The 9,429-nt window shown below is 36.9% G+C and overlaps 1 protein-coding gene across 2 annotated transcripts; it reads right to left on the bottom strand.

The window, feature by feature from the left end:
* Window positions 1–2,230: 2,230 nt before the first annotated feature.
* On the bottom strand, window positions 2,231–8,620 carry LOC108331742 (oxysterol-binding protein-related protein 1C). 2 transcript variants are annotated; one of them, XM_017566645.2, is made up of 10 exons: window positions 7,663–8,620; window positions 7,225–7,581; window positions 6,272–6,371; window positions 5,526–5,974; window positions 5,173–5,328; window positions 4,117–4,284; window positions 3,907–4,047; window positions 3,430–3,660; window positions 3,019–3,132; window positions 2,231–2,580 (listed from the first exon to the last, which is right to left on the bottom strand). In XM_017566645.2, exons 1-10 carry the CDS (start codon window positions 8,122–8,124, stop codon window positions 2,392–2,394), a joined length of 2,367 nt encoding a protein of 788 aa, XP_017422134.1. In that variant the 5' UTR covers window positions 8,125–8,620; the 3' UTR covers window positions 2,231–2,391. The 2 variants fall into 2 exon arrangements, with proteins under 2 accessions (XP_017422134.1, XP_017422135.1); XM_017566646.2 differs by having other exon boundaries at window positions 5,526–5,971.
* Window positions 8,621–9,429: the final 809 nt, after the last annotated feature.

Below are 9,429 nucleotides of genomic sequence, written 5' to 3'. Positions count from 1 at the left end.
CTGATTAGGGGCCAACTTTAGACCCACATAACCATTACACTGCATTCATCCACAAAAGGGTCATTTCCTTAATTATATTTTACTAACATTTATGGGAAAATTTGCTTCTGATTAGTATTTTATTTAGTGTTTTGTTATCTATCTAGAAGTATACGTACATTTTTCGGTTACTTGTGTAATACATTTTATAATAACAAAATACATATCTTTTTTTCGTCATCATCTTTGACAGTTTTATTTATTACTATTACTTTTACCTTTGTGTTATAGTAATTCTTATTTATATATTTTTTGTTGTCTAAATATATGACAACTGTATCAAGTGGAATAATAAAATTACACTGAATAATAAAATTCATTTTCTAAATAATTCTTGCAATGCAAATACATTCCTAATTTAGACCAACACTCGTTATTTCATGGAAAGTTTGAGTTAATATTAGTAATGATATCAAACGAACAAGTTCAACTTCTCGGGAAAAGAATACCTTATCTGTGTTCTATTTGTACAATCAACATTTCATATTAATTGAGAAAAAGAAAATGAGTATATTCAAATACATAATGGAGTGAATTGTACTATCAAATGTTAAGAGTAAATTAATAGTAAAATATAAATTGGAATGTAGAAGAAAATGGAAGAAATATTAAAGTAGTGATACTCATCAATCAGTATCTAGTGTCGTGTTATTGGGCCTACTTGCTCTTATTATTTCCCCCGTTGTTGTACTAGTGTCCTGTACGTAATTACGAACCCAATTTTGGTCCATAAAATATTGTACATACCACACTGGGCCGAAATTCTAGGAATATCAAATTATTGTGAGAAATTATGTTGTATATTGTTTTTACATCATAGCAAAAATAAGAGATACGAGGAGAAGAGAGAAGTATAATTAAATTTATCTCGAAAGAAAAATAGAAAGTCATTTTATAAAGGAAGATTTTAAGAGAAAAAAAAGAGAATGTTTTTAAAACCTTGGGGAATATTCCATATTTACACAAACATTTACAGTTAAGAGATTGAATTGAGTTAATTTCATGTTACTGAGATCAAAATTATTTTTAATGATTGTGAAACTGAATTAATTATTTAAAAGATAAGTTAATGGCTTTTTATTTTCGAACTATATTCATGTTAAAACACTCTGGAGAGCTAATATAATGACCTTCATATCCTTGGAAGATTGAAATAAGGGTTCACTGAAAAAGAGAGTCAAAAAGGAAAATATCGATTAATAAAAGAGTTTCTTAAAGTAAAATCATTGATGTTTGAAATTTAGCTTTAAAAATATCTTATTTGAAGAACTTTCTTAAAACCCTCTTTTTAGTTTGAGACATGTACGATATTGTAGGAAGTGGGATTTTGTCTTGTCAGTGTAAATTGACTGGGACATAAACTCTGACAAGCACATAGGCCATCAGCATTATAAATTTGTAATGAACAATTTCAGCACAGGTCGCAATCTAACTTATCAGATTAAAAACTGTCCAACAAAAGCTGTCCATAAACTTTGTCTAAGTTGAAGGTGTCACCGGAGAACAGGTCCCATCTGTAAAAGTGCAGCACTGTTTCCCTTCGTCTACATATCTTTTCATTAAATTAGGTATCCTGCATTATTGTTTTATTTTAAATGCAGTTTCTCACTCCTACCAAAAATTTAAAAGCTTTGGGGCTTATTTATTCTAAAATTTTGATATTGATTAAACATAAATAAGGTGTCTGTAAAGTAATTTTAACCACAATTATATTGAATCGTGTTCACAGCGGAAGTGGTCATGTTTATTATTTACCAAAACAGCAATTAAGGGCACTAACTAAATAGCATGCATGGTCCATATATTATTATTATTGTTATTAATTATTGCCCCCGACTACCGTATCATATTCATTGATGGCTCGTTTATATAACTTCTTAAAAGATGAAACATTGTATAGTTTCCGGAAGAGTATAGAAAGTTAATAGGAATTCATAATCCTAAAGACACTGATGTTGGCTTTTGAAAATGGAGAAAGAGGTCATAAGTGATGGTTTATGATCTTCATGGACCACCTTTTCGTGATTTTGGCAAGCATTATAGTGTGATTAGGTGATTTATGCTTTAAGTTCTGCTTGCAATATAAGCTGGGGACATTTAGTTCTATACAGTTGTCCGAGTTGCAAAATTTTGATTCATTAATGCGTTACTGTGGATATGATAATATTACGTATGTTCCAAGTAACAAGGATTTCTGAAAATAAAAAAGAATTACATTATTACTGGCTCATATTTTCATCTGATTGGGTTACATGAATTTTTCATGGGTGCACATGACAGCGAACTGGCTCGCAGAAATTAGACACCCATCAGTAAAAAAATTGGGAAGAAAAAGAGAAAAAAAATGAAGAACTAAAATGTAATTTGACCTTCGTCAGAAATATGATCGGAAGAAGGAATTTGGCCAAAGATGTCAGGGCAGGAGTCCCAGATTCCTCTTTGTCGGGACTCCCAGTATCCTCCTACGTAACGGTATGTCCCGCTCGCCTTATCCTTCGCAAACCACCGTGGTTTCCAACCACTCTCTTGCATCTTCCGAGCCTGAATCACATTCAAACAATCAATCACTACCAAATAAGGATATCATAATAATATCTTATAGCCTTTCGTTTACTCTAATTTCCTGCCCACAAAGGCAACTTGACAATAATGAACATGTGATTTAGAGCTGATTGAGGAGGTATACTCAAAACTAGCAAAAATGGTAAACTGACCCCCTCTTAATCTCTTGTTTGATAATTTCTTACGAAGAGTTCTTGCCTAAACTAGAAAAAAGAAGGAAACAAATGATTGAAAAAAAAAATAGAAAAATTGTTCTGCACTCAGGACAACTAAAAACAAGTTGAACACAACCTACTTGAACTCTTTCACAAAGGGTGTTAGAATCATAAAAAGAAAACTAACGAGATCCCTCTAATTACGAGGCTGCAGGTGAAACCATAAAACCAAATGTTACAGTAGGTAAAATGAAGTTGGCACCTGGCGCTGCCGCTGCTCTAGCCGTAACTTTTCTGAATTTGCCATGTCATACTCCCCATTTTCCAAATACCTTTGGTCTGGCCTTAACCTTGAATCTGTAGGTGGCAACTTCTCCTATATAAAACCAAAAGGTAAACTAACAATCAATGTCTAACAAACGAAAAAAACACAAACAAACACAGATACACAACAATGTGCACAGTGAGATATGGGACTATTTTGTTCCTTCTCTTGGTCATACTTCGTGTTTGTAGAGAAAAAGTTAGTTTCCCCTTGTTATTGAAAAAACCAAGTGAACTCCAGTTAAAGCATACACAACTAAGCACTACTAGCAGCGAATAATACAGTGTTTTTCCTGGATTAGTACAAAGAGTGGTAACATAAAAAGAGAGTGTGGTAAACAAAACAGACCTTCAAACCAGGGGTCAGTTCGTTTAGTGTGATGGCAAAGCGAGTGAAGTTATATCTAGTGGGAATCTTGGGAGCCTTGCTTCGCTTCCAGAGCAAACGGGCATCTGACAAAGATTCATGACCTTTCCCTTTCCCGGTGTAGTCTCCATTAACGTAATACATGCTTTCATCCCATTTTCCAAACAAAGTTGATACAGTTTTTCCGTTCCTATCTTGAATGATACCATGAACCTAGAGAAACAGATAAATCACAATGAGAGACAACCCTCTGCAAAAAGTTTCATATATCTATAGTGAGAGGATAGATGAAAAGTCCAGTTAATAACCAAGACCTCACTATTTTCCTTAAAGAAAAATGACCGTACTGGTAAGACAACTAGGTTTTATACAAACCAAAGAGGAATGAAAATTTAATACCAAAGCTAAAGCATATGTTAAATGTGAAAAAATAGAATCCATGCAACAGATATGGAGCACCTGGTGAGGATTTCGATCAATTATAGATTGTTCCTTGAATTTCAGTTTACACGAGTACTCTTGGTTTCCCTGTATACGCATTGTACCATAGTGATCACAGTATAGTTTTCCCAATATGAGATTGTATATTGATGTAGTAACCTGAAAGAACAAGTCCGTTCAGAACTAGAACCAGAGCAGGATAGCAGTTGAACCAGATAATATATATACCTTACTCCACTGGAAAACTTCCCCATCATCAAATTCCAAAGTCAAAATACCAACAGGGTCAAGCTGAATTGATCGCCCCCAAAATTTGCTCTTTAGGTTGCTATCTCCCCAAAATTTCCAACCTGTACCCTCACAGTGACATGCTACAATCATAGGGTGATGACTGACCTGAGGGGAAGCAGAAATATTAAAAATTTATAATAGGTGACATAAATTAAAAAAATCCCAAGTGTGTCCCTTTTGTCGGACACCAAAATCTAAATTGCATTGTACTCATAGGATTCCATGGAACTAATGCACCCACGTTACATCTCTTATTCATGAAATAAATGATGCAGTTTTTAAAATTATGGTACTCCGTATGGGGAAAGCTGATCCTTTCTTAATTCAAAGCCATTGTCTGAAAGAAATTCAAATGAGTGGTTGGTACATACAATTTCATCAAATAAACCATTCAAATAACTAAGATTAAGACCACAAAAAGGGAAAAATGTACACACAGTAATTATCATGTTTGATACTTTGCTGGACCCACTTAACAAATATGTAAATTGGGTTGGAATATAAAGGAATGCTAAAGGGAGAATAGAAATTATCGTGGTTTTATGCAAATAACTACCCAAGTACTTGGAAACTTGCCCTCAAAAGCTAACTTAAATACCCAAGTCGATTGTGGGACTTCTTAGACACCCCATATACCCAAGTTCCTATCATAGCGCCGCCCCTAAAAGCTTATGTCATTGGAACTTTCAGGTACGACACTTCACTCAACTTCCTTTGGTCAAAACCCATGTGGACCCTTTATAGGTAGCCCTTTCTAAGACACGGTCTACCTCTTATGCCAATTATAAGTGCTCAAGAAGAGAAATTCATCCTCAAAAGCTAACTATTAAGGGAGAAGAATCAAGAACTCAAATACTACACGGGAGCATCCCGTGCTACCCGACGTACGACTTATTAGTCATCCCAAAACACCCAAGTTCCTATTAGATAACTTTGCTTAAGTTAAAAATGGGTAATTTGTTAATCACTTTACGGCAGAAGATTAGATCATACCTTCTCTGAGAAAAACCGAAGGCCTTTATCCGGATAGTGAGCCTCATATGTTTCCCCAAGTAATGGATTAAATGGTTTGCAAATTCTTCCTTCTGTTGCAGCATAGCCAGATACAGCAAAAGCCGCAACATAGAGAATCCTCATGAGGCTATTACCCTGGCATGGCATTTCCAATTGGTTAAAAGTGGTCAAAATGCGCCCAATATTGCATTGAACTAGCCAAAACCAAGAAAATGGAACTCAACACAACCCTGAAAATTTTCTCATATCAAATGAAACAATTATATTTAAGCACTCAGATTTGCCTTAATAGTACAGAGAAATAGAGATCTGTTAGTCAGATTCGGACTTACCCTTCTTCCCCATTCATATGCTTGGTCCAAGAGATATGAGTACTCCATTTCCTCAAAACACTTTTGTAGGGAGGAAAGAGGCTCGTTAAAATAAACAGGAAGGCAAACTTTTGTTAGATCCTTCCCTATATTATCCTTAATCATTGACCACAGACTGACTCCTTTCTCTTTTTCTACAGGGTCTGGCAATTTCTTACGCCGTTTAACACGAGGGTAATTGGTTCCAACATATCTAATCGAAGGATCTATGTCATCCTCTGATTCAAATGCATAGAACCCTTCATCATCTGAAGAGAAGGATGACATTCTATAATCAGACCCATTACTTTTAAAAGAACTGGACGACAGAATATCACGAGTATCAAAAAAGGCATTGTCATCATCGTCAGTTTCTTCCTCAGCAGCATCATTTCGATCATTGTCATCTTCAGATTCACTTCCTGTTCCTTCTAAATTAAAAATAGGAAAACAAATAAAAGTATAAAAGGCTTAGTTAGGGCATAACAATTGGTTAGCAGGTATGAGAAATATGCACTACAATTCGTTAATTTATAAACAACTATTTGATAAAACTTTAGAGAGAGCGAGCGATGGGGAGAATTTAGAAAAAAGCAATGGAAAGGAGGGGGCATCTTGTATCATAGATAGATAGAGATAGTAGACATAAATAATTCATGTTTGAAGAAAATGCATCACTAGAACAATGAGACATCTACACAAACGTGCTGCAAATGGAGAAGTCTTACCACTAAATTTTTCTTGCGCTAATCTTGAGGAAGCCTCTTCATCATTCCACTGTCTTTGGCTCTCATCAACTACTGTATTCTCCAGATCAACCTTTTCTGTCTACAATAATACAACATAGACTAAAGTTTACTAACACACGTGAAGATAAAAGATTTATAAAAATAAACCATCCATGTGCAAATTCAAATTGCAAATGAAACAATTTTGTTAAACAGCACAGAAACAGTGAATAACTTAATGGACTTAAATTGATAACTGCAACCCCTTATAATGCATTATTTGATAGACTTAATTAGAAAATATGTGAATAAAAGCATTCATCCTGTGAAGAACCTACCCAGTTCTTCACCCATGACACAATATAATTCCGGGTCACATTTTCTTAAAAGAAACTATGTTTACATTCACGAAGGCTACTTGCAGGACCCAAAACCTTAATCCATTCATATATATCTAGTCAGTTCAGAACACTTTAAAATTTGTAACAGCCTCATTTTAACTTGTATTAAGAGAAAGAAAAATGAACACGAGATGCATGCATATATCTCGAGAGGGTAACTCACTACAGCTCGTACAAATCTATTCAAGGAGCGTTCAATATGAACTTATATGTAGTAAGTTAGTAAGTTGAAGGTATAAATTTACGCCAGGATTCTGGTATGCATAACAAGGTCAGTAAAAGTCACAGAACAGCGAAAAGATCTTTGAAACTTTCATATACACTACCGACTAACCATAACCTACTTCTCCGATCAAATATTTATACTTTGGAGATAATACGATAACAAATTACACAACCTCAACTAACTATGTTACGGAGAATAGATTCACATTCCGAAGCGATAGAGTACACAATATTTACTTTGTATATCGTACACCAATTTATGGTATTCAACTTTCGACTGCACTACTTTGAATTGTTACGAAGTATTGGAGTTTTGATTAGACGTACCTCCAATTGGCGCAGAGTGTCGATGAGAATTGAGTGCTTCTGCTTAAGCAGCACAAGCTGGCTTTGCAGCGCCGCAAACTCAGTCCTCATGATTTGCTCACTGTCCTGAATAGTCCCCTCGCTCACTCCCTCTTCCATTAGCCGAAGTCTCAGTTTCTCCGTCGAAACAGTTACATTGTCCAACGGAGCCATCAACTCGCTGTTCGACATCCGCGGGAACATGTCCTTCACCGCCTGCAACGCCTCCGTCCACGACACGCGATCTTCATGCGTATCCGCCCTCAGGTGGAGCCTCTTCGTTCCCGTGAAGACCGAGAAGCGCTTGTCATCCGATTTGCTCTCGCGAATAGTCGAAACCTGCAAACTCAAGGCAAATAAATCTCGTCGAAATCCCTAATAATTGAAATTAAGTAAGGGAGGAGTAGAGCTAGGTCCTGCCTTGAGATGGATTTCCCCGAACGGCTTTCGCACGTGCTGGCAGGGATAGGAATTGCGGTTGCGAGTGATCCTGCGCATGGATTCTTCACCGATAACCATGGAGCCTTTCTCGGTTTCGGGATTCACGACGATCTTATCTGGTCCGTGAATCTTATAGTAGGAGAGAACGCCGTCTTGGAGTACAAACCATCGCGGTCGCCATCCTTTGCCGTAATTCACCCATTTGTACAGTACTCCGGAGATTCCGTTGCCAACGAGGTCGTTGATCTTCACGTCCACAGGCTGCTCCCGCTGACTCCCGCTGTGGCTGTGGCTGTGGCTGTGCTTGTGGCTGTGCCGCGGAGCCGAATCGGATCTCACGGCGGCGGCGGCAGGGAGAGGCGGCATAGGGAAGTCCGTGAAGGAGGGTTTCACTGGCGATGCCTGGTCGGAAATGGCGGACACGCAGCAGAAAGGATGCATGTAGAAGATTAATATCGATATCACTGCGGCGAAAGCGTTCTTAGATGGCGGCTGCGGCGGTGGACGACAGCGGTACGGATTGGGTGGAGGTTCATACTAAGGGCGATTAGGCAATCAGTAGTAGAAAGGGGTGAAGTAATTTGCTTGAGGCAAGAGGAAGATAAAAACGGTTATGAGGAGATTAGAAGTAAAATAGTGAAATAATAATAGTAATAAAAATAATAATAATAGAAATAAAAAATATAAATGAATAAAAGAAATATGTGAAGTGTGAAATGAAGAGGCAAGGTGAAAGTGAGGATTAGAATATTGGAATCAGAATTAGAATATTAAATAAATGAAGAGTGATGAATATTGGAGAAGTTAAGTGATATGTTTCTGAATGGAGAAGTTAAGGTGGGAGATGAGTAATGAAAGAGAGAAGGGTTTTTCCCGGTGAGATGAGGTGGCAGCAGGATATGTAGAGAGATAGAGAGAGACGAAAAACCGCTGGTCTTGGAATTGGATGCCTTGGCTAAAGTTTTTAAATATTATGAGGAGGTTAGTTGAGAGGTGTGATCTGCGATCATGATTGACTCTTCTCAAACACCTTTTCCCTCTGGATCCAGGGGTAATGATTGTCTGCAACGAGGATACAGGGGATAAGATGCCGCCGGCTTCATCTGCGGCTGACACGTGGACATTGACAGAAGGATTTGTGGAAGTTGATGAGTGGAAAAAATGCGTTGGAGTAAAGGAGTATGGCTTGCACGTTTTGGAGGGAATTAAATTCAGATTTAGATAACAGAAAAATGAAAAGAAAAGGGTGCCTCTGCCCAATCAAACCTTCAACATTTTCACTTTTTTAAAAAACAACATAAAATCTGGCCCAGCTACCAGACACCAGTATGAGCATGATATTGGTACGGCCATTTGTTTAAGTTTTGCAGGATATACACATAAAATATTAAAAGAAAAAACAAAAAGAAATCGATAATGACATAATGAAATTTGAATTATTGTGTGTTTATTGTTTGAGTGCAGAAGTATGAGAGATGGAAGAAAAGAGAAAAGGGTGAGACAGAGAGAATGGATTGATGATTTTAACAGTGAGAGGAAGTAGGAATAGGGGTAGGGATAGGAGAAGAGAAGAGAAAAGAAACAGAGTTGTATTGTATTGTATGAGGAAGGTACAGCATGAAAGATAGGTGATAGCCAACCTCCGCTTCAGGAAGTACTGCACCGTGAACCATGTCTTGTCAATGTCCACTATGCTCAATCTTCACCAACTAAACCTTTTTATCATATACTTCCTCTACAGATCAA

The sequence above is a fragment of the Vigna angularis genome, chromosome 4 (genome assembly GCF_016808095.1).
Source record: "Vigna angularis cultivar LongXiaoDou No.4 chromosome 4, ASM1680809v1, whole genome shotgun sequence".
NCBI classification, from domain to species: domain Eukaryota; kingdom Viridiplantae; phylum Streptophyta; class Magnoliopsida; order Fabales; family Fabaceae; genus Vigna; species Vigna angularis.
Note: the sequence above shows the minus strand (reverse complement) of the source record. Positions and strands in the feature narration are given on the sequence as shown.

Bases quoted from the DNA above. Each gene is read 5' to 3' on its own strand.
- LOC108331742 (XM_017566645.2), bottom strand. From the start codon at position 8,124: ATGCATCCTTTCTGCTGCGTGTCCGCCATTTCCGACCAGGCATCGCCA. The intron at 6,372-7,224 runs GTACGTCTAATC...GTATTATTGTAG, and splicing joins ACACTCTGCGCCAATTGGAG to ACAGAAAAGGTTGATCTGGA. The intron at 3,661-3,906 runs GTGCTCCATATC...CTGTTTCTCTAG, and splicing joins TTGATCGAAATCCTCACCAG to GTTCATGGTATCATTCAAGA.